This window comes from Microchirus variegatus, assembly GCF_963457635.1.
Source record: "Microchirus variegatus genome assembly, chromosome: 5".
Taxonomy (NCBI): domain Eukaryota; kingdom Metazoa; phylum Chordata; class Actinopteri; order Pleuronectiformes; family Soleidae; genus Microchirus; species Microchirus variegatus.
The window spans coordinates 13,949,923-13,976,334 of NC_139806.1; the positions used below are offsets into that span (position 1 = coordinate 13,949,923).

The window sequence follows — 26,412 nt, forward strand, 5'->3', positions numbered from 1 at the left end:
GTGTGTGCGTGTGTGTGTGTTCTGTGATCTCACACAACATGGACTCTCCCTTGTCAAGGTGCCAGCTGTCTTTAAATATTCCGAATATGCAAAGTTCACACAGAGAGTGGGAGGAGCCAGATAGAATGTACCATTACAAGCTGTTTATAGTTTTGTACTGGAAGATCATACTAACACACTATGAGATTTGCCTGTTTGTTTGTTTTTTTATCCAGTCTTTATTTTTTTCTTTTCTTGTACAAATGATCGTTTCTGTTGAAATAGACATGTAGATTAGTATGTTGTCCATCCGTGTCTACGTTAATGTCCCATGTCCGATGCTAAGAATTAGCTACATAAAGCATTTCGTTGTTTATTTATTGTATGTTTTTGTTTTTTTAAATCTAGTTTGTAAATTGTAAAATAGAAACACTGAGACAATATTGTAATGATTGCCATATTGCATTCCAATAAATGCCAAAACCCATATTATGTCTATGTCGGGTTTAATCTTCCTTTTTTTTTTTTTTTTTTTTTTCAATGAAGCATTGGCATTGTATTAAATGGACATTAAACTGAATATTGTACAGAGATAGAAAAATCAAGTGGAGCCTTGAGCTCTTTTTATTTATCATTTATGTCTTTGGCAGAAGAAAATGTTCTCTGTGAACGCAGAGAGTTAGTCAGAGGTTCCTGCAACAAGGAGAACAACTCCAGAAGAACACCCCGTCGAAATGCTGCTTGTGTAATCATCTCATGGTGTTTTGGCTGGTGTGTGTGTGTGAGAGAGAGAGAGAGAGAGAGAGAGAAAGAAATAGAAAGAAGACTGACACACACACACACAGAGAGAAGAAAGAATATGACAGAATGACAGAAAAACTGAGGGGGAGAAAGAGAGCTCAAATTAAAAGGAGAGAATATTAAGAGTGGGCTGTCACTGTGACCGTCTGTATGGAAACATGTTTCTTGTTGGCCAAATTGGGCTGAGTTTGCAGTGCAAAACTTGTCAAATCAGCAAACATCTGTCCCCCCCCCCCCCCCCACACACACACACACACACTGTGATATACACCCTTCCACACAAACACCAGGGAGTTGATTGGTGGAAGCCTTTGATATATAAAGGAAGAGAAAATACGATCTGTATTCTGGCGGAAAAAAAAAAAAGAAGAAAACTGTCAATGTTTTTCCAGACTAATGAGAGCTGCCTGTACACACACACACACACACACACACATGCACACACACACCACCCCCTTCCTCACTTGCAGTGCGTCCAAATCACACAGAGCAAACAAAATGCTGATGGTGTTTAATGAGGCAGATTCCTCCGAGAAAGAGACAGAAAGCAGACAAGAGAGAGAGAGAGAGAGAGAGAGAGAGGGAAGAGCGTGGTTGACTGGGGGGCAATGAAACAGGCAGGTTCCATCAAATAATGAGACACTGACAACACATTTAGCAGGAAGCCTCTTGTGTCGATGCATGGCGCACTGATGTCATCCTGAAAAGTGAAAGAAAGATAGATAGATATGTCTTCTTGGCAGAAAACAGCAAGCTGTGGATAAAGTCAGTATTGACTTCGTCAGACGAGGTGGTTTTTAGCCCAGCTAGAGGCAAAGTGCCGTGGGCGACAGTGTCAGTCCACTGCTGTGAAACATCTCAATAGCTATTTGATGACCTGACACTAGTCACCAGGAGAGGAGTCTGTTGAAGTAATCCCTCAGCAAACAAAGATACAAATATTCTCTCTGCAGGGGATTTTTTTTCTCCAAAGCTTTGCCGTGCCAAGCTTTAAAGGTCCAACGTCTGACAATTTTAGATGAGTTTACTGACCAAAATTGAACGTACTGTGTGCAGAGGTCCAACGGGGTCCATGTGACGTAAATTTAGGTCGAAAGACACAAAGAAGAAGATGGTAACTATGGAAACTTGCTTGAGGTTATGAGTCCGCTGGTACCCAAACATGAAGAAAATGAAGAGAATACAAAGAGGGCAAACTTCTGGTGAGAAACTGACGCTAATAAAGTGGAAGGTGAGATTGAGTACACATGCAGGGAGCACAAAAGACTGACGCAGAGCCTTATTAAGTGTAGAAAGAACTAAAACATGAACGCACACACAGGGAAAATGCAAAGTTAAAGCAGACCTAGACCGAAAGCTGGAATTAACGCTGTTTTTTAGTGCGTATCTGCGTCATTACCTCGTTTTACGAAGCCCTGAAGTTTAGAAACAAACAGTTCAGCCACTGCTGAGAACACTGTGTTTTATTGTAATCTCAGGCTCAGCGAGATCTCCCTTCCGGTTACGTAAAGAGCGGTTCTCCTGAACAGCAGATCCTCCTGCTCCGGGCACTAGTCCGGGTACATCCGGTTCCGTACATTGAATTGCAGAAGAGGAACAACGTCTGTTGTGGAGGTGTTTCACAAGCGACAGATTTCAGTCTGAAACACCGCGGCTGAGGACAGCGTCAGAAAGGAGAGATTTCTATCGGCTCGTTTACAGCAACTAGGAGGTTTTTGACCATAAAAACAAGTTAATGTATGTAAGTAGACCTCCATAACTAACATATATGTGCAACAGGACCACTCTTTGTGAGCTTTAAAGGACGCGGAAACCACCATTTATCTACAGCAACCTTAAAGATATACAGCTTATTATGCAAAACAAACGTGAAAAAGGTCCTTTCAGGTATAGGTGAAGGCCACCATACTACCTGACACATCCTCCGTGTGTTATAATCTGCAGTTGTCACTACCAAACCTGTCATAAATGCTTAATCCTACGAGGAGCTCCTCCCTCAGCGGACAACAGCACATTTCTGCATTCATAGACCATCGATTGAGTCGAAAAACGCCTCCATTTATATTCACTTCCACAGAGCGAGGTCTGTAAGTGCTCCAGATTGTGACAAAAGGGGATCGATCATTGGGTTAAAAAGGACACAGTTTGAGGCTGAATCCACACTGCCTGATGGTAGACTGAGCAGTACTAATTTACTCCTAAAAGACACTCTTGTTATATTGAGGAGGGCAGATCAAATCAAATCTTTCTGTCTCTGCATCTCAGCGGGAGGCGATTGTGGGTTTTTGTCCCCGGATAAGGGCGGGTATAGAGCTGGCTAATCCTGCCTGCTCTTCCATGTGGGAGTGGCAGTGGGGTGTCTTTGCTGCACAGCCAGCCGTAATCTAATGGGTATGAGATTGAGCTTTGTACACAGGCAGGCTCGCTCACACACCGGCACACACACAAAGTCTAGATTTGTTCCAGGATTAAATACATCACCTCAGTGACTGACACAATGCCACAGGCATTCCCACAGTCTCCCTGATGAGCTCGTCTGCATGTGCGCGCTTGTGTGTCAATGAGGCCGTTGGGTGTGAAAGTGCTACCTGATGCTTCTTGATGAGAAATACATAGAAACAAACAGAAGCAAATTAGGGGAGAGAATTCTACACACACAGCTCTATCCCAGCGGAGAAGCAGCTGCCCAAGTTGGCAGGCCATGTCCCTCTCATTATGCTGGTTGCTCACTCGTGTCCTGGCTCTCTCTTCCCTGCTGCTGCTGCTGCTGGACAGGTAACATCTGACACACATTAGCCTGCTATTAATGACTTCTGCTGCAGCATTATCGCACATTTAGGGAGGAAACTTCCCCTGGGTACCAATTCTGCAGTGGCATCATTATATGTTCAAACAAAATATCTGATTTTCTCGAAGTTCTGCAAGCAAAGCATTGATTTGTTTTGTTTTGTTTTATGGGGGAAAAGGACTTCATTGAATGCTCTATCTGGATTTAGTGAATCTCCTCACGGTGAAGGAATGTCAGTGGGTGTGGCCCGTGGACCTCCCACATCCAAATTGATTGTTTACCCATGATCCCAGAGGCAATACAACTATGATTAACATTAATCCTACAAGTCTGTGCGCAAACAACAGAAATACCATCTCAAGATCTCCTACATAAACAGCAGGTGTTTAAAAAAAAGCCTCATGTGCTCCTCACGGTTTATTTCAGTTTTGACGCGTTTGTCCACATTAAGGCACGAGTAGAATCACATCTTATCATCTCACTTAGTCTTCATTAGATAAAAAAACGTGTAAATGACTTGTAAGTAAATATAACAGGAGGATTTCAATAGAAACCAACCCTTTACATTCAGTAAAACATCTAAAAGACTTGGACTTTGTTCCAGAAAGCATCCTTCATCAAAGACTCGGACTCCCACACTGCTGAATAAATTAAATAATGTGGCATTTTCAAAGATTATGTCCAGTTTAGTTTAGCCATACATTTCTTATAAGCTACAAACTAGAGGCTGTTGAGACGCAGTTACAATCTGATATGATTTATATGATATGATCTGTATGATTTACTTCGAGCCATATCCATTGATTTTCATCCTACACAAGGCAGCGAACTGTGAAGTTCTTATAACCAACATGTTTGCTCATAGTCGTCTATTTAGAGTGCCGTTAAGTTGTGCTTCAGCACGCGCACACACACACACATGCGCACACACACACACAAGCGCACACACACACACACACACACACACACACACACACACACACACACACACACACACACACACACACACACACACACACACACACACACACACACACACACACACACACACACAAAGCTGTAAACAGTGAGCTTAAGAATGCCACAGCTCTTCTCGAGCTGAGGGCAACTGCAGAGCTGAGGAGTAAATCTCTGTGGGCTTTGTCACCACAACGGGCTCCAGGTGGTATTTCCCTCCTTTCTCAGTAGAAAAAAATAAACTGTGACAGTGCAGCTTTAAAAACAGATGAATCCTACTTTTGTGTTTCTGCAATATCTGCATTTACACACAAAGTGTACCATTTTTTCCCTGTTTACTTCCAACATATTTCACACTCTAAGATAATTTGGGAAATGACTCTGTCACGACTGTTTATACTGATGATTCAACCTCTGCTGAGTCTCTGGTGAATGAAGACATACGAGATAAAGACAAGACAAACCACAGACATTTAGCATCTGTTAATTCTGTAAAAAACATCCATCTACTCGAAAGAAGCAGTTAGTCCACTACAGTGGTCACAAAAACAATGATTTGAATAGAAATCTATGGGATTCAATATATCAATAATATAAATTTATGTTCGCACTTAGATGTAAAAAGACAACTGGACACTACTGTGACTGACAGCTACAGTCATTGGGTAAGTCGCAAATCTCAGGGTTTTAACACAGATCTATTTTTGTTAGGGATTGGACGATACCACTTCTTTTTGGGTCCGATACCGATACCACAAACTCGAGTATCTACCGATACCATTAAGAGTCCGATAAAGATTCATCTATTGTGCCATTAGATGGTCGTGACATGAGGTTTGCCTTGTTGTTGAGAGCGGCGTGAGAGCTGTATCTCAGCACATCATCACATCATCATCAGTTGTGTACCTTTGAATCAGGGAGTGTGTCGGCCTTTCAACACTAGACTGAACTGTTGAAGCCTGAGCTTGTGTCCCATGCCCAATCATGAGTATTGCCTGGTTATTTAAATGGTGCAGCCCATGCGACTATGCAAGGCAGGGGTGTCCTCTACCCTGAGGTAGGCCTAAAACTGACCGCATACCTTTTTTCCTCACCTGTAGGGATCTGACTTGGGTGTTCAAGGATCCTTCCACTTGACCCATATCCACTGAGTGCTTCAGAGACTGATCTACTTGTCTGTCGCAGAGCCTGTCCATGGATACTGATGTCTTTTAGCAGTCTGATGGTGGAAGACGCCACAAAACCTAGACTCAACTGGATAGACTCAAAGACAGACATTTTAGAACATTTATGAATGTATGAAGCTGTTAACACATTTTTGCTGAGTCATCTCAAAGACATAATTCTCCAACTGTGTAGCAAATATTGTTCTCACCAAAAAAATAAAAACTGTGCGTGGGAGGTGCAGGTTATCTACGACAGATCAGAGACGCGGACTGCTGATTCACACCGAGTCACCGTTTCAAGGCTGTTTGACAATAGCTGGAGACGACTGATTAAGTGGCTGTATTGGAACAGGCTCGCTGCAGGATTGGCGGGATGCATCCAATCAAGAAGAAATAAACAGCCAAAACATGACTCATCTGCATTGTTACAGTCTGTGCATAGTGAAGCATGCGATATATAGGATTTTTGGATTGCATCGGATTTTAAATGTCTGATATCTGATCCAGTGATTTTGACCGATATCGATTCTGGGGATGTGAATCTTGTGTCTCACGATTCGATTTGATTCTTGATTCTTAGGGTCATAACTCGATTCAAAATCGATTCTCGATTGATACAATGCAATCCAAAAAATGTATACAATGCATAGTGTGTTAAGGCAAATTATGGCATCAAAACAATACAGTTTGTATAAGATAATGTGATTTTTAAATAAACTGATTCCAATGATGTAATCACACAAAGGCAAACTCAAAAACAAATTCAAAACAAATAAAAACTTGCATAAATAAAAGCTTAGACTAGCTGCCTTTTTCTCCCCAGAAGTTACAAAACTATACACAAATATCACAAACTGATGATTTGTGTGGTTTTTGAAAACAGAAAAAAAAATATATATATATATATATATTTTTTTTTTTAAATCGATTTTTGAAGTTTATGAATCGATTCTGAATCGTGAATGATTCAAATCGCGATTCTTATGTGAATCGTTTTTTCCCCACCCCTAATCGATTCCCATCACTAACTTTTATGTACAGTCCATGTTTACACCACTTACCCTGTGAGGCTTACTGCAAACATACGTGTACACGATTGACAAAAATTTATAATATTGACAATAATAAACGAGTAAAATACAGACCTAAATATCCTGAATCAGACAGAGAAACAGACCTGGTGACTCACAAACGTACGAAAGTGCCATCGAGAGGAAAACATCGTCTCCTGCACAGTTTCATTAACATCTGTTTTAAGATCAAGGGTATGAGGGAATGACTGCGTATAAGCAGAGCAGGGAGGGAAAAAAGGGGCCATTACCAGGGAACATCGTCAACTCCCAGACACGGTACCACACAGAGAAAAAAAATACCATTACTGATGTTTGGGAGTCAAACTCGATATGCTCTCAGTGTGTATGCGACGGGAGTGCTTCTGTGTGTTTAGTGCATTCATCCTTGTCATTCAATTTCAATATGTAGCTGAACCTCCTCTGCTCTGCTCTGCCAGCCTGCAGGTTTGATGAACTTCTGCGAAAAAGCACCTAGGCCGCGTTTATGTTCCTTTCCACCAGAACGACAAATGAGTGGAAGCCCCACGAGAGACAGAGAGAGAGAGAGAGAGAGATGGACTGGAATGAGAGACGGGTGAGGAGGCAAAGGTGGAAATGTTGTCCTTCATCAGCCCTCCATTCCTCTATCCCTCCATTTCATTAAGGATGGATCGATGATCAATAGGAGAGAAGCGGGAGAAGGGGATTAGGATTAGAAATCAATGGCTTTGTTTTCTTCAGCCTTCCCAAAGATAAACACCGCCTTAAGACACTGACAACGCAGCGCATAGACTTTCGCAGCTTTTCATCCGTGCGAGAGGGCACGACATTCCCTGTGTGCGGACAGACAGACATCTGTTTGGAGCTCCTCATGCTGAGTTAAAAAGAGACACTTCAATCCCTCCATGACAACAGGAGAATGGGAGGTTGGCTTTGATCCAACCCAGAGGACGTCTTACAGTGAGATGCACCCTTTTTTGGCAGAATGTCTGCTTAGCACACTTTAAGTGCACATGTTGAACTGTGCGTGGGAGGTGCAGGTTATCTACGACAGATCAGAGACGGACTGCTGGTTCACACCGAGTCACCGTTTCAAGGCTGTCTGACAATAGCTGGAGACGACTGATTTAAGTGGCTGTATTGGAACAGGCTTCACTGCGTGATTGGCAGGATGCTCCTAAAAGCTCGTAGTGGGGCTGTGAGGAGTGAGGCAAGGCATTCTGGGTAGGTGAGGTTTTCACCTCCCACACAGAGTTTCAAAAACATGGCCCCTGCTTTGATCTTTCGCTCTGCTCTTTACACACACACACGCAGCATGCACGCACACACACACACACATGCACACACACTTGTTTTTCTATCTTAATGAGGACATCTCATAGACATAATGCTTTCCCTAACCCCAACCCTAACACTAACCCTAAACCAGGTCTTAACCCGTTGCTGTTATTTTTTGTTAGTATTATTTTGTTGTTGTACGGCGACCTTGAGAGTCTTAATAATATGCATTGTAATAATGCATTATTATTATTATTATTATCATCATTATTATTATTATTATTATTATTATTATTATCAATAATAATAAACCCTAACCAGTTAATGCCTAACGCTAACCATTTAGCCCTTTAAACCAGTTCCTGAATTTAGGTTCTGCCTATTTGGGACCAGGTTCTGGACCCACGAGGACCACTGGTCCTGACAAGGTCAGCGTTCGTGACGGACTGCCGCTCACTCGCACATGGGCACCTTGTTTGTTTGTGGCTTTCGCCCTCTTTCCTCACTCCTTTGACAGAACAAAGGCATTTGTTTATGTTTCCAGCAGATGAAAGCAAAGCTTTGTGATGGACCGTTTCACCTCAGGTGCAGCAGCCTTAGAATAATTTCACTTAAAATTCATCAAATTCTCTTTTTTTTTTTTTACAATATAAACTCTACGACTGTGTTCTGGTGGTGATCAATTATTTCATTATATATTTAATTATGATAATGTTCCTATTCAAAGTCACCAGTGTTTGATGATGACCCCCTCAACCTGCACTTGGCAGACAGCTGGGGGACCAGCAGACACAGACAAACAAAGACTTTTATATCAATCCATCTGATCTGCACGAGTTTGGACTGTGGATGACGACCAAAGTAGCATCAAGTGGACACTAACAGCAAAATACTAAAAGCAGATGCTGCCGTGATTTCTTCTACTCCTTTCTGTTTCCCATAAAATGGCTGAACCATCTTAATGAACTGCTGGACATTGTGATATTTATAAACATCATCCTCACGGATAGCAGTGCATATCTGCGGATGTGGTGAGGCAGCTGATTTGTGCACGGGATCGGTTCCAAGCGAAGTAGCCGGTGTAATGGTGGGACTAATTAATATGTTCTGGATAAAAATGGAAGGCTGCAGCATCAAACCTCTTTCATTATTCTTCACCTTAGTCAATCAGGTGCACCACTGGGCGGTTTAAAAAAAAAAGGTGCAACTCATGGAGAAGGAACCAAAGAGGTTTTCTATCCGTCTGTTTCTGTGGGGACATTAAGGTAAGGGTTAGGGTTAGATAAGGATTTCATCCAGAATGTACAAATGAATGAAAGTCAATGAAGTGCCCTCACGAGACTAGCTGTTCCGATCTGTGTGTGCATGTGTGTGTGTGTGTGTGTGTGCTGGAGACCCACTACAAGGACCAAGGGAAAAGGGGGAAAAAACAAAGAGAGTGACGACAAATTCAGAACAATTGTGCAGGTGGCCACTGATCCATCCCAGCTTCATCCTGGCGCATGCACACACACACGCACACACACACACACACAGACATCTGTGCTTCATTCAGAGTGAGGACCCTCATAGACATAATGCATTCCCTAGCCCCTTACCCTAACCCTAACCTACAACTAATACTAACCCTAACCCTAAATCCAGGTCTTAAGCCCAAAAAGGTCTTTAAAGAATCAGACAAAATGTCCTCACTTTGCCAAGATCTATTTCATGGTCTCTACAAAGCCACAAATACAAGAACACAAACACACACTGACTTATTTATATTAATTTCTTGGAGACTTACTCTAACCAGATCTACTACTGACCTAACCTTGACCCTAATCTTAACCTAATTTGAAGGTGAAGACCCTAAGTGTTCACCTTTAAATGTAATCATTTCCATTACTGGGAGTTGTTGTCCCCATAAGGAAGATAACTCCCCACAATGTGACTGTGTCAACAGGTCCGCTTTAGTTGAAGCCATATTGATCGCTTTTTTAAAATTCAATTTATTTTTAGCTGCAAAGCCTCTGCAGATAAAAGAAAAATGAGGGGGAAAAAAGCAGCAGCAGCCCTGCTGAGGCAATCACGATTTCATCTCATTATGTGTGTGTTAAAATGTCAGTGGGATGTGGAGGGGTTGGACACGAGGCTTCAAGTACGAGACTCTCTTTTTATGATCCATCAAGACCAACATAAAAAGCTCATATGCTGTCATACGTCTCTGTGCTGTTCGGTTTTACAGTGCAACTATGAGTTTTCCAGTGTTCATGTCAGTCCAAAATAGTCAATTAGATCCCAGTCGAGATGAGGCAGCACGGAGAGCTATGACATCTGAGATACTGTGGTGCCACCTGGTGGCCTGATTTTACATTTACAATTACAACTGCTTTGTTGCTAGGAAAGTAAACCAGTAACAGTTCTTTTTTTTTTAATACACAATATAATTTTTAATTCCACAGTGATCATCATCAAATACTGTAGCCTGCAAACTGAAATGATACAATAATAATAATAATAAGTTACAGCAGTGCTTAGCGATTTAGTTTTGGTAAAATTAGGATAAATTCAGCGACATTGTTTGATGTTTGTTCCACAGCCAACATGCTTCTAGCTGCTTCAGACATGGTGGAAGTTTGACAAAGACACAAAAGTCTTACTTTAACTTGCACTCTGGTTGTTTGCATGCACACACATGCACACGGAGACATACGGGCACAGACAAGACTTGCATGCATGTGCTTGAACACACACAGTTCTACACATTTTCTTTACAAAAAAATAAATAAATAATAATTTCATATATTTTTCCATCATTTGCCCTCTTTTGATGTCTTTGTTCAAAACCTGAAAAGGTGTAAATGCATGTTGTATTTAATTTGGTATTTATGCACAATATAATTATCTATATATAATTCTCTGTATTTATATCTTAAGTTTTTTTGTTTGTTTTTCTTTCCCGGGTGACTGAAATATATATATGTAAAAAAAAGTGTTTGTCAATAAGGCATTTTGAACACAAGCATTCACAGTCAGGTCAAAGTATTTTGAGTGGATCACCAAACACCACTGGAACAACACAGCAACATTAACTCTTTCTAAGTGTTTTTTTCTGCACACATGACTGATGACAAAAATAAAACGCATACGATTTTCAACAAAGACTTCAGCCACATATAGAGATTGGTAAAGTGCTAAAAAATATAATTATATACAGCCTTGACATTTCCTTAATGAAAATAGGTGCCTGCGTTCATCTGGAAGAGGAGGAATTCATATCACGTACCATATGTCTCGATGTATGTTTGTATTGCATAGCCAGAGCTGGCACCGTGTGCACAATGACTCATGGACAGTAAAAACCTCCAGGCTGCAGAGCTGCATCTCTCACAGTTTATGCCTCCACTCGATAAGGAGTCAGATTGTCCATGAAATTCACGGTTTGTGATTTTACAATTTGTTTGCATAATGACTCTGGTGATTGTTTCTCATTACACAGTAGGTTTTTTTTTTGCGTTCATGTACACGTTCCTGAATTTGTCTATCACAGTCTTCAAGGTGAGCTTCCGCACGTCGCTTGAGCAGAAAAAAAAAGCATTGGTGGGATTTATTATTAAAACTTCACAGCTTGTGTTTGTGGAGACAACTTCTGGCGTCCTTCCATCACTGCCGCCTCCACTGTGAGTTACTGAGGGACAATTAAAGACACAGAAGGTTACCACGAGGGAGAGCACATACATCTACGCCCTCTCTGTTCTCTGCATTCACTGTAAATCCAAGATTTCTTACTGTCTCACTCTCCCCATCTGAGGCCCTTCTGGACTCGGAGCTGTAGTGCAGAGGAGAGAACACCCAGCTCCTGTCCTCCTGAGTCTTCCATGGTCACATTCGTCCAGCAGAGGGCAGCAACAATAGGGAGAAAGGGGAGAGAGGGGAGGTGATTTTTTTTTGGGGGGGGGGGATTTCATTATGAAGACACCAAGTTCATATATACGGTATGTATACGGTATAAAGTATACGAACTGAAAGAGGAATGATGACGTTGAGGTCGTCTCAGTATCATTTAAGAAACGCAGTCCTGATCAGTTTTTGACAATAAAAAAAGGGAGAAATATTTAAAGGTGCCATATGTAAGAATGTTGCCAAAAACGGTTACTACATTCAAATTCAAAATACAGAGGTCTTTTAGGTTTCGTTTTCTGACTAACTAACTGGCAACCCGTGGTTGCTCGGCAGCTGAGACTCTACTGACTGCAATGACTGGTAGACGGCAGTAGGTGGCGCCACATGCCAAAACATGATTTCAAAACATAAACATGATTTGCAGTCTGCAAAATATATTTTTTAATGCAAATGTTTTGTCTGTACTGTTGTTGTTGGTGAGTTCAGTTTGTTATATGAACATTATTCCTGAGTCTCTGTGACATATTAGGAGGATTTTATGGCCAGTTGCTTTAGATTTATTACATTATGCACCTATAACTTTTTACAACCAGCTTTACAGATGCTTTAAATCAGTGCCAAGTGCAGCTTTAAAAAAAAACGATGATTTTTATCTTGCACAGAGGGTTTCATTCATTAATCAGCTGCTCAACTGATGCTACCCGGCTGCTAGTGAACACACGGAGAGCGACTATAAGGCATGACAGGTAACTGTTTTACAGATGCATGCTTCCTTTAAATGCACACAGCTCCTTACAGAATACTCTCAGAAGACTGAAATGATTAGTCAAATGCAAAGTGGCTTTATTTTGAAGCACTTTTGAAGATCCTGAAGGAGTTGTTCTGGTAAGAGTGGAACAGTTACCCAAAATGCCACTGAATAAGAGAACATGGCGGTATCTACTCTGCTGGTGACTTACATTGTAACTGGAGCTAGAGTTTAGCTTACGGCGACCAAGAACTGGAGAGTACACCCAATATCTTCCATCTGCATACTGATGGATGGACACACACACATACATACATACAAACATACAGGAAGAGAGAGAGAGATGTACAGAATGTGTTGACAGGAAAATAAAGGAATGTGAGATACAACAAAGGAGACATTTACAGAATGGTGGGAAGCAGTAATTACAGTCGCTGGAGTGAGAAGAAAATGGAATATGAATGTGATAATGTAGATCCATAAGCCTGAAGTCACACACAAGACAAAGAGGCTGTGCGTGACAGGGACGGGCACATGAAAGCAGACCGACAGATATACTGTAATAAATACACCATGCTGCGAAGGAACGGCAACCTCAGTGTTTCGCTGGTGCATGAACTATGAATGTGGGGGTGGGCGGGGGCAGCCAGGTGCTGGAGATAAAAAGCATTATTGACAGCAAGAGTAACCCCATAGTACGTGCACACCTCAAAACACAGCCTGTAACGCCCTCACCATCATAACTCTACCACGCTGTCCTGACTGGCCCACTGTAAGAAACCCAGTAGATCGAAGAAAAACACAGGAAGAAAATCTTTACTTTTCTGGTATGATATTTTTAAAAAATGCAGTGATTTTTTGTTGTTGTTGTTGTTGTTGTTTATGTTAGAATTTCGCCCGTTTGGTCTTGGTGAACAGAAGCAGTGTATTAAGCTCTATAAGTTTTAAGCTCTATAAGCATAATACACTACCGTTCAAAAGTTTGGGGTCACCTATACACTTTTTTTGTTTTCCATTAAAAGTCACACTTTTAATCATCAAAAGAGTTGCAGAATGAATAGAAAATAAAATCAAGACATTGACAAGGTTAGAAATTTATAGATTTTTATCCAAAATAATTATTTTGCCCTTTTGTCAAAGAACCAGCAAAACTGTTAGCCAATGGCCTTCTAACGCGATTAGCAAACACAATGTACCATTGGAACACTGGAAATGGGCCTCTATACACCTATGTACATATCCCATTAAAAACCAGATGTTTGCAGCTAGAATAGTCGTTTACAACGTTAACAATGTAGTGTGTTTCTGATTCATTTAATGTTATATTCATTGAATAAAAGTGCTTTTCCTTCAAAAATAAGGACATTTCCAAGTGACCCCAAACTTTTGAACAGTAGTGTACGTCTGCTTATGTTGGCTGAAACACAGCTTGTCAATCTGAACAACCGTTTTGAAGATCTGTGATTTAACTGGTGCCATGTTGAGGATTTGCAACCAGAAATCCACATATATTATGTCACCTGAAACCAGGCTCAGACTCGCATGTGCCGTTTTTTTATTGTCTATTTTCCTCTAAATGAGAACAGAACTTTGTATATTTAGTTGAAAAAGAGCTGAAGAGGCTAACTTCCATTTGAAACTTTCTTTCATTATGTAAAAAGCAAACAAAAACAAAACAATTACTCACAAAGTAGATGTCAGACACTTGCACCTCTCCTTCCAACGAGTTGTGGCTGCTGGACAAAGACAGCTGATTGCACGACGTACGCGGGGCCTGCTGAGGAGCCTGGGAGCTCGGAGAAACAGAGGAGGGAGGTGTGAACGGGATGTGGGAGGAGGCATGAGGAGAGTCAGGCCAGATGGGAGTAAACGCCGAGGCAGGAGGGAGCGTGGACGCGTTATTAGCCGAGGTGGGAAGTGTGATTTCTGCAGTTTGAGCCGGAGACTGCGCAGAAGACCGAGCAGTTGTGGGAGAGGTGAGCGGTTTGGTGGACGGACAGATGGATGAGGAAAGTGTGGATAATGACTCCGCGGCTGATTGAGCAGCGGAGGAGGAAGAAACAAAGGAAGCGGGGAGGGTGGAGGAGGAATAGGCCGAGGACGGACTAACAGGAGGAGGTGTGGGCGGAGCAGAGACGAGGGGCTGGCGATCGGGAGAGGTCATCTCTGTTATCTGTGTGAGCTCCGTGCTTTTGGGGATTTTGCTGCGTGAGACAGGACAAACAATCAAACACCAAACCAGTATTAAAATACTGTTACATACTGTTACATAGGCAGCTGGGAACATTTTAACTTTGCACGTGTGCACCTTAGTTCCACCTCCACTGTTATGGTGTCCTGCTTTTCCTCATGTACCTCGACGATCTCTTTCTGTGACCTACACGAGAAAACACAGGGTGTTAATGTGAATGCGAAGACGTGAATCAGACGTAGTACTCATTAGGGAAAAGGCGCTGTATAATATATTCATAAACTTGTTCCCACCTGACCACATTTGGGGAATTCATTTGTCTCCTGAAGCGTGGGTGCTCTGGTGTGTCGAAGGGGGTGGTGGGCAACGAGTTGTTTGAAGAGAGCGTGGTGGCAATAGACGCCGTGGTGGCATCTTCGAATGAAGGAGGAGTGCAGGGTGGTTCTCTCCCTGAGTGGTGTAATCGAGTTAGAAAGCATGAGTCACAAAGCAGGACTCGTACATAGAAAAAGATAAATAATAAAACCTGACAGAGAAAGAAGCACAAGAGAATCTCAAATATTAATGCAAGCCATATTGTTTTTAACGCTATACCTCAGTTACTGCAGATAGCAGGTAGCAGAATACACATTGTATATCTTAATTTAAGTAAGCTATACACTATTTAAATTACCCTATCTCAGACAGGCTTCTATTTGAATTAACACTGTTCAAATGTCTTACTTAAATAAATGTAAATATTTCATATTAACTTTTTGCACACACTGCATATTAGGGCTGAACAATTTTGAATACATATCTAATCGCAATTATTTTGACCGGAAATGCGATGGCGATATGATTCAAGATATTAATTAAAAGGATTAATGTGTGATATTTGTGCAGCTCTGGGAGAAACAAAGATGTTCTCTTCACTCCGTAGAATAAGATGTGGAATAATAATTCATCTATAATGATATTTCGACAGAGATGTATTGCGATTTCCATTGAATTTCGATTAATTGCTCAGCCCTACTGCATACGTATGTCTCCATCTAGTCCCAATTTGTTTAAAATGTAAGATGCTTAAAATTCCTGGATATTTCCTCACTAATATACAAGAGTTAGAACCACAGAGTTCAAATAATAAGGTGTTAAAGCATCGCACTGGCACTTGAAATGACTCGCCTGTTAAAAGATTCAAAGAAGAAGAAGAAGTCCTACCATTTTCCTCCAGCATGGAGAAGCTGCGAGCTCCTCGTAGGTTCTCCAAGTTCTCCTGCATCTCATCACTCACCGAGGGTCGTTGCCCAGCTGAACTGGTTCCAGCACTGGACTTGGACATGGACAGAGGCCCTCTGCCCCTCTTAGAGGGAGAGGATCGCAATGCTGTGAAAGCAGCGGACACAAAGTCAGAATAAGTGAATTGTCGCCTTATTGTCACTGATGTCATTTATTTGATTAGGACAATGCACATTGATCAACATATCAGCAAAAGCATCAACGTAAATATGCCGGAGTTAGCATGTATCATAAGGAATATATACATATACAGACAATACACCATGATAACTCGACAAAACATGTAGAAATTCCACACAAATCAATCCAGATTCACACAAAGGTCAAAAGCCCATACACAAGACAGAGGAGTATATTATGTTTAATGCACGCTTGTACACTCACAGCTGCTCTTCTTGAACACATTGGCGCTACAGAATTGGTAGAACCTCTCAGCGTAGAAACCAGGCCTGTGAACTGACACCGTGTCCTGAGAGCGCGGAGAGCACGGCAGCAGCAGCGATCATCAAAAAGACACAGAGTCAAAGCAGTTTTACTTGACGGTGCACTTCCTATACCAACAGTTGAAATCAAGGTAACTATGACATAAAAGGTATAGTGACAAGAAAATGGTGCAACAAAAACATTAAATCTAATGACGGTTTACTGAGATTTGTTTTTGCAGATTATTGCACAACGATAGCGTGAGAGCAACTCACCCCATCATGGATAAGAGATTTCCAAGAGTGCTCCAGTTTCTTACTCAGTCTGTCAAGACAAGACAATTCAATTATTTAGTTGATTCACAGGCTTAATGTGGTGACCTGGTAACAGCAGGCTGGATCAGAGGACTATAGTCTCCACTTGCTTGTTTATACACTTTAAGATCTGTTTTAAATCACATCATTTAATCATATGAGGCCCCTCACACCTCTATACAGTGGTCTCCTACATTTGTACAGACAGTATATTCTCAAAAAGGACAAAGTTGCTATTTGTATCCACTATTTTCTTTTTTTTCTTACCTGTAGGACTGCAGAATATCAATAATCCCGATGAACAGCAGGAGGCGCTCTCCCTTGCTGCTCACAGCTGGAATACCACCCATGCTGCAGGATGGAAAAGAAAATTGTTTGAACAATTTAAAACGTCAATTGTGTAACATTTAAAGTGGTTTTTTTTGGCAGTAATTGCATATACTACCCATAAGTATGCTTTGATATGTGTATATTTGCTTAAATAGCCTTTTAAATGTACTTTAGTGAAGGGCCTTGTTTTAGAGGTAGTAGAAGTGTCATTTTTGCATAAAAAGCGGGAAGCGGGAGCTTACAACACAAATAAAGAAGAATGGCAGTATTTCTGGCATGTAAAGGCCACCGTAGTTCCCTGGCGCACTTGGTAAAGGCAAGAAACTGTGACTCACGAGTCATCGTGGTCGAGTGTGTCTCTGCAGGTGGAGCTTCCCTGTATAGACTCCATAGCTGTGGAATACAAAGCTCTCTGGGCTGCAGGCCTCTTTTCATCCCCGCCCCCTGCAGGTGAACCCTCTGACTGATACTCTCTCTCTGCTTGGGTTTTGTTGTGGACCCCAAGCAGCAAACTGTAGTCCATGATTTTAAAACTCTCCAGAACCTGAAATTACATTCACAGAAATTGAGAACTGAATTTGGAGGCGAAATATATTTTTTTTAACTTATTGGCTGCCAGTGACGTCTATAGAAGTCTATTGAAATACAACAGATCACTGCCAATGTCGTCTGATGTAAGAAGAGAGTCTGCTCTGTCTTTTGGTAGTTTCGGTGTTTACATAGTCATAGAACACACCGTTTAATTTAGTCAAAACGTGCTGTAAATGGCTGGCAGCCAATGAGTTAAAGTGAGTCGGAAGTGACCATCTGTTCAGCGCCCACAGATTTTAATGCCGAAAAGCAGACACACATACTCGACTACTAAAAATAATTCAAATGTAAAAATGAAAACAAAAATAGACTAAAAATCATTTCTTCTCCCTCACCAAACAGTCTCTTTGCAGCGTTTTGACCAGAGCACTGTACGTGTCTTGGTCCATAATGAGGCCTTCAGGAACGTCGCTCATGAAGTCCAAGTCCTTAAACGTGGGTTTGGACTTCTCTCTTTCCTTCTTGGACGCTCGCCTCTTGTACGTAGAGCCTTTCAGGTCAAACTTGAGGTGCATGCGCACGGAACGCGGCAAGATGTTGTTCATCACCACCACCCTGATGTTCTTTCCTCCACTCTGGACGCAGTAGAGGCCAAAGAATTTTGGCAGCAAAGTGCGGGGGTTCTGGTTCAAGTTCTGGAGAAGGATTGAGACAGGGAAATTGAGATGATGTATTTATGTTGTGATTTGGTGCTACACAAATAAAATTGAATAGTTTTGGCCCAGTGTTGTGCACCTGCCTGACAGCGTGACCCCACCCACAGTGGCTGCAGTGTGCATGCTTAACCCATTATAGAGAACTTAGCCCCTGTCTTTATCAGGTGCAACCTCTCGGCTCTTATGTATGTAGGTGGCCTGTTGTTGGCGTCATTGCTGAGTGGAGCCAAACGCCAAGAAGTAGGATAAAGAGGATCAAGACAAGTTCAAGTTTCAGCTGCTGCGCTGCTCTTAAGAATACGTGCTCATGTTCTCAAACATGCCACTACACACTCAAGCTGCAAAAAAAAACACAAGAGCGTGTGGAAAATGTTTGAATTTCCCTCATTCCTCCAAGTGCATATTGATATTTTAGTAGACATACGCGGCGCAGTCGGCGGTAATCACACATTTCCAACAGGCAGACAAAGGATAACATTTTTAAAACACACTACAAATGGATAAAAAAAAAACTGAGAATAATAATCTTACACCCAATTTGTGAAAGATGAAAGTTGCTCTCTTACCATATAGTATCCAGGGAGTAATTTCTGCAGAAACTCAGCTTCCTTGTGCTGCACAGTTTTGATGATGAACTCGTCGTCGCGGGTAACGTAGAATATGGAGCCGCTCGCTCCGGGATTTGTCAACTCGATAAGAGCCTCGTTACACAGGGAATACTAGACGGAGCAGGAACACAGAGAAACCAACGCAGATTGAAATTTAACTCACTCGAACAAGTCAGATCTTTGCTGAGCCTGAATATAAAAGCTTCTACACAAGGACATTAAAGCTCAACTTGCTTCGAAGAAATGCTCTGTTTGTATAATGAGGATTTCATAGCACTTCAAACATGCAATGCTCCTATTCGATACAGCAGAACCTTCAAATATCCAACAAAATTGTGATATATGTCTTCACGTGGTATTGCTCATCAGTGGTAACCAGAGCCACCGGTAGAAGTGACTCTGTGAGTTCTCCTTTAGACAGACATTGTGTCCTCAAAATGTCCTCTCATTCAAAAGGTTGTGCTTTTTGGGCCAGTGTCCATTTAAAAAACAGCTGAAACTATAACGTGATCATCTATAAATGTGTGAGTTTGCAGTGCAATATTTGGAGTTTGAACTTTATATACTGTCTTAAACATTAGCATTTCACTACCATCCAATGTCACAGGCACATTATTGACAGCTGTTTTTGCATGCATGTACTGTGCATGTATAAGAGTATGTATGTGTGTGCGTATGTACAGTATGTATATGCATGTTCTCATGTATGTTTTTCTTTCCCTGAATGACTGCAGGTCGAAATTAGCCTCAGGCTATGACCTGGCATATTTGCACTACCGTTCAAAAATATGTGGGGTCACTTATAAATGTCCTTATTTTTGAAGGAAAAACTTTTTTTTCAGAAATCAGAAATACACTCTATACATTGTTAATGTGGTAAACGACTATTCTAGCTGCAAACGTCTGGTTTTTAATGGAATATGTACATAGGTGTATAGAGGCCCATTTCCAGCAACCATCTCTCCAGTGTTCTAATGGTACATTGTGTTTGCTAATCACATTAGAAGGCTATTGGATGATTAGAAAACCCTTGTGCAACCATTGCTTGGTTTACAAGCACAAGTACATACTAAAGGTGGTAATGCTGATTCCACTCATTCTTTCTGGTGCCAGAGGCAGCACAGACTTAGATAGGATTTATAGCATATGTTTAACTAAAGTGAACAACAGAGCAGCCCAACAGTCCAACATCACTGGTGTTTCTAGAATTACACTGGACATCTAAGGGATTTGTCAAGTCCCAGGATGAAAAGTGAATGTGACCACCTGTCTTCCGTTCATTTGTCTAATCAAGTCAAATCAATTTCTTTTAATTGTTTAGTTGAGGCAATGACAAACGCATACAGATACACAAACTACTTCCTGTCTAATGTACTACAGTACAAGGAGTTTAAAAAAGACAGCTTTAGTCTGCTAATCTTCTTCTGGCATAGGTACCGAGTGAGCTTAAACGTGCAGCTGAGTGTGTGCAATGTCTGTCACTACATGCGAGGTGATATATTCAAATTTGTTTTTATGCATATGGGAGCATCATACTGTGTGAGAGATTAATCTCTCCTGCGTTTTCTTCTGTAATGTGTTTCTAAATTATTTAATAAATGGAACCAGAGAAACGGAGCACAAATTCTACCGATCTCTGACAAATTAAGGGAATTATAAAGAAAAGTAATGTGATTTTACCAAAAATAATATGCAGCACATCACAGGAAACATTCCACTTGCACAGCACAGACATTCAGAGACTCATCAGAAAAAAACAAAAAAAATCCCACCAGGTAGTCGTCAGGTCGAATTCCAAACAGCTCCCTGAAGTAGCGGAAGGCCACAGGAGCGTAGGTTTTAAACCTGAAGTCTGGGAAGTGGTGGGCCGGTGTGAGGTTGCTGCCTTCACTGTGTGGAGAGCATCAAAAAAAAAATGGAGTTATTGTATAAGATACTTCCCACACGCATGTGTTCATGATTAGAAAATACACTCATACAAACGCACTTGGGGAAGAAGATGCTTTCGACCACATAGAAGTCTTGCATCAGCACATCTCTCTCGGGCTTGGAGCTGAGGTTGCCAACCGTGTAGCCAATACCCAGCTGGATGGCTCCTTTCAAGGCAGAGGAGGTTGTCTGGAGGAGGAGAACAGAGAACAACAGAGGTGTGGGAGGAAGGAAGGTACGCGAAGAAATCGTGACACCAAGTAAAGTGGGAAAGAAAAAAAAAAAAAAAAGCTTTGCCTTCTTGTATGTCGTCTCTCCGGAGGCATCGATCCTCCTGTGGCCGATCTTTTTCTCATGAGCAGGGCCCAGTCCAAATGGGGACGGCATCTGTCACAGGGAAAGAAATGAGACGCGCAATGTGATTGGAGGTCATATTCAGTCAACAAAGACAAAAAAAACTGACAAAAGAGAGGAAAATAAGACAAACAAGTGCGACAGGTGCACGGCTGCTGTAAAGCCTCCTCTCACCTCTGATGTCTGAGACTTCTTGGTTGAATCTGTGGACAGAAACAAAGAGAGAAGACACAAAAAGAGAAAATCGATTTAGCAAAAATGATTATCGCATGATTCAGCACAATTAATGACGACCTTGTTTTTGTGGTTCCTCAAAGTCACCAATATCTAGACAAACGTAAAGCTTGTGCAATCATTTAATAAAAATATCCAAACATCCCAAATGTCAATATATACAATACAATATCATTCAATGTCAAATGGAAAAAAAACATCTGCAAGACTATGGGATGTAAATAAATATATATATATATATTTGTATTTATGTATTTATTTTATTTTATGTATATTTAAAGCTTTATTTAACCCAGACAAGACAGATTAAGGAAAAGTCTGGCAAAAGGCAGGACCTTTCCAGGTAGAGGGAATAGAGGCTATAAAACAAGACAAAATTAGATTTAAAACAAACGCTAGACTAGGTAAACACGCTTTTTTCTATTACACCAGACATTTTACCGGTTTGCTAATCCAAAAAAGGAAAACCAAATCCCGACTATGACAAAATCTGACATTCCATTTTCAGACCACAGAAGAGTACAATTTTCCGGTACCAGTCAGATTTGCACTGAGAGGTTAAAAACACTATTGGATTTGACTTCCTCCATAATCTGATTGTTGTCATTGGCTGACGTTTCCAGATCGAATGCCTGACCAATCGGACGCAAGGATTAGGAAGAATCCTTCCGTCTGACATGAAGGACACAACTAGACTGTGCGTGTCTGTGTGCGTGCACTGAAGAGGACGAGTGTGACAGAATAGAGGAAGTGAACTGGAGATGAAACACAAACTACACATGTACTAAAAACTTGGTTTTGCATCATGATGCTGAATTTCAGGTCATGTGAGGTGAAGATTAAGGGTTAAGTGCTGCTGGCCGAGCAGGGATAATGAAGCTTTAAGCCATGTTAAAGCGCACAACACACACACAATGAAGCATATGGTGCCGTCACAGAGACATGACAAAATATAACAGGACTTTGAAAAGATTTAAAGATGCCATTTCACGTTTGGGAAACACTAATATTGTCTGTACTTTTATGGACCAGATAGTTCAAGAAAATGATCAATATATTATGAAATGGGCTGAAGGGAATGTCATTAGTTTTGCAGCTATTGGGTTATGAACCAAATTACTGTAAAGAAACAGCATCACCAATCAATCCAGTAGCGGTTGACATAATGTAAGTGGATCAGTGTTCATCCAGCTGATCGATACATGAGCGGCTAAAATATAAAATACAGAAAATGTTGAAGAACCTTTTAGGTGCATGACATAATCTTGGGAACGTGTGCCAAAAAACTAAAATCAAGTAAAGTCCAAGTATTTTTTTTTTGTCTGTGCCGTTGCATAATTGCCTACTTTGTACCCCACACGTCTACGCACACCTGTTACCTGATTAATGCTGCATTAAAGTCTGCACGACCGAACAATGAGAAGGAGTATCCTGAGCCCACACACACACGCACGCACGCGCACACACACACACACGCACACAGTCTTTGTGGGATTAGGGTCACGTCAGTATAAAGTGCCACTGGTGCTGCAGGCAATCAACAGGACAAACTTACTGTAGCATTTTTGTTTTGATCAATAATATAATGTATGTGGGACAAACACGATATACCGATAATTAAATAATATGTGAGTTCATTAAGTCCATCAGCTCCACGCGACTCTCTCCGTGTCTCTCAGTATGGCAGTGTTCAGATCTCTGTGTCTCATTCCTGAACTGCACAAACATCACCAAAAGCTTTAATATTGACAGATATTTTTTTCCCTTAAGGCCTGTGTGTACAAGGATTAGATATCTCGTTCTCTCTCTCCTGTGCACTGAGAAAAACGTTTTGTAACGTAACAATAAATGCAGGTGTGCTGTATGTTTCCATGCCCTGAGGTGGATTAAATAAATCTGTATACACACAGCCAGTGTTACTGGGATGCGTGTGTGAACAAGCACACGGAAAGATGACTTGTTGAATCTGCTGAACTGATGAGGGCAAAAACTGCAAAAGCGTCTCTCTCTACACGGGGATTCTCTCTACAGAGGGTCAAGTGCCGGCCCGTACAAATGGCGGCCCGTGGGCCACATGCGGCCCAAAAGTATCCTTCTATTGGTCCAGCCAGTGGTCCCACCAGAAATAATGATAAATGAACTAGACAAACATTTTTCACTCTCCCTCAAAGATTCCTACATAAGTTCCTACAGCAGTACTGACCATGAATGCAACACTCAGAGGTTTGACATGTGCATGGATCATATTGTATGTGACCAACAGAGCTAGAGCCTTTCCCTAACACAGAATACCAGGTCCTTTTGTGTATTGTGTATTGTATATTGTGTAATTAGGATGTCTAGACTGAACTTGCACCTTCCTACAGCATCCACAGGGAGTCGGCTCCCTGATACCTACAGTAGACAAGATGTGTGAAAACATGGCCTGGAAAGGCAGACTCCTTTGTCTATTGGAGCGATGCGAAAGGGGAGTTTCTCAGGTATAAATGTGGAGGGCTGCTCTGGATCTTTGTCCAGCTACAAAAACTTGTGTGAAAACTGACCTTTTTCTTTGCAAAGCAAATAAAACCTTGTTGGCCGGCAGAAGTCTCTATTTCATTTTCATTCATATTTCAAAGTGAAACAAACGCTGTTGCTAATTAACAAATTTTTAATTTAAAAGAGAAACTAGTGTGACAGCTAATACTGTGCACTTTTGAGGACTTTGAGGACAGACTGACCAAAGTGAAAAACATTATTGCTAGTGCCCATATTCTGTTCAGGTATAGTACTTTTATTTACTTATATGGATTTTTTAACGTGCCTTGAATGCATTTGTCATCCGAAAATGTGGCCCGACGAGTTTGTAATCGACTAGCCCTGCTTTAGTGTTTTTCTCGAAACAGTATATTTTTCAATTATGTTTCACTGACTTCTTGCCACATTTGTGTTCTGGAGGACAGAATATGTGTTTTGAGTTTAACTCAATGCTGGAAATATTTAGGTTAATCTAAATACACAAGTTGTTGTGAACACCACTAACATCTTCTGGATAAGAGGAGAACTGACACTTGTTTTTTTTCACACACTGTCTCTGCACATTATATCATAAACCTCACATGCACATGGTGCAGTATTTACAGCCATGGCATAAACATCCATGCTCGAAATTGATTTACGTGAGGGGATTAGAGTGTGCGGTTTATGCTATAATTCCACATCAGATTATGTAAGGCACTCTCCAGATTTAGCTAGGACGAGGAAGAGTGAGAGATGAAAGAAGAATTATGGACACAAAAGCAGAAGAACAAAAATGTTGTCTTCGCGACACTGCATGCAAACAGCTCAGTCAGGTCAAATGCATTCATCAGTTAAGTGTGTGGACATTTTTTTGGCACAACCTGCATCTGTGCCAGCCTGCAGCAAACCACTGACACCATTACAGCAGCAAGCAGTGACTTCAGTCTTGACACCGTTATCTAACCTTGCAATTGATTATTCATTTCCACAGCTTAGGTTCCTGTTACTGAGAGACATGGTGTAGTTATTCTCTGTGTGCAGGGCCAGATTATCATATGCTGCATGCTAGAGTGCCGCCTGTTCAAGTCCAAAATCTGGTGGGGCTACAGTTACTGTTTGTGTATGATTAATATGCAGCATATTTTCTCGATTAAACGATTGTTTGGTCAGTGAAATGCCACCCAAAAAAGAGTAAATGAAATAATAATCCTACTAGTTTCATTTTTCAGCTCCTTAAATGTGACATTTTCCTGTTCTTATTATTTTTTTCCTCCTTAATACCAAAGAAACCAGGAAATATTATAAATGGGTTGCCATTTAGGGACGAGTCCTTCTATCACCGTAACGACATACTCACCAGTATCCCCCATGTCGAGCTGGATGGTGAGGCCGGCAGCCAGAGCCTCGCTCGCTGTCCCCTCATCCCCGGTTTCCGCAGTCCTCTCCTCCATCTCCCGGACGCTGTTTCCTTCGCGACGACGCGCGGGCACCGCGGTCTTTCCTTCAAAGAGAAGCAGATGCGGCGGCGCGCGCTTCCACAGTGTGCGACATAAATCCTGCCTTTTCAAAATTTAGTGCACTAATCGATGACTACATGCTGCACGACGCTGCGTGGTTGTTTGTTTCCGCTCGGTGAGACGCAGCCGCCGGCGCTGATGATCGTCTCTGCCGCTGCTGTGCGTCACCTGTGATGCGCGTGCCGCTCCACTCCAGCATCTTCCTGTGACGTGTCAGCGCTTATTGTAGAGAAGGCCTTTTCCAAATTAAATTTCCTAATTAAAAATAATGGTAAGTACATTTTGACAGATATCTAAATAACTCAAATTCGACTAAACCTCTACAATCAGAAGAGCCTTTTTTTGACCCATAAAAAGATTTTATGAAATGTATATGTAAACTACACATACTTATAGTTTGCTGCATTTGAGAGTTAAGAACTATTAAGAAAGAAAACTGCTGTTTTTACCCAATAACAAACAAAAACAAACAAAAAAAACCTTGAAATAAACCACAGAACTTTCTAGATCCATTTTCGTACATTTCCACTATACAGTTCCAGCACGGCTCGCCTCTGCAAGGTTTTGTATGGTTTTCCACTACGATAGTACCTCTTCAATGTGGGTGGAGTCATCGTAGCACAGCTGCATGAAACTGCAGTACTTTGTTTTATATGCTACACGTTTCGGTGAAGTGCATCGTTAGAATCGGTTAATTAAAAACATTTGTTGACAGAATCGTTCAGTACTTTGTGCATGACCGGAGCACAGACTCCGTCTGTCAGTCACTGAACTGAAATACAGCTGAATTTGGGGGGGGGGGGGGGGGGGGGGGGAGTTTTGTTCGCGATC

The 26,412-nt window shown here is 41.5% G+C and overlaps 1 protein-coding gene across 1 annotated transcript; it reads right to left on the minus strand.

Moving 5' to 3' along the window:
* Positions 1-11,598: 11,598 nt before the first annotated feature.
* LOC310927510 (phosphatidylinositol 4-phosphate 5-kinase type-1 gamma-like) lies at positions 11,599-25,515 on the minus strand (the record flags this gene model as incomplete). The annotated part of the gene is made up of 18 exons (XM_083889811.1): positions 11,599-11,691; positions 11,793-11,876; positions 12,866-12,940; positions 14,342-14,858; positions 14,963-15,031; positions 15,139-15,295; positions 16,049-16,213; positions 16,511-16,595; positions 16,825-16,873; positions 17,131-17,214; positions 17,529-17,737; positions 18,120-18,419; positions 19,007-19,159; positions 20,821-20,938; positions 21,036-21,166; positions 21,275-21,364; positions 21,506-21,534; positions 25,422-25,515. The coding sequence occupies 18 exons, from the start codon at positions 25,513-25,515 to the stop codon at positions 11,689-11,691; spliced, it is 2,412 nt and encodes an 803-aa protein (XP_083745937.1). The 3' UTR covers positions 11,599-11,688.
* Between the last annotated feature and the right edge of the window lie 897 nt (positions 25,516-26,412).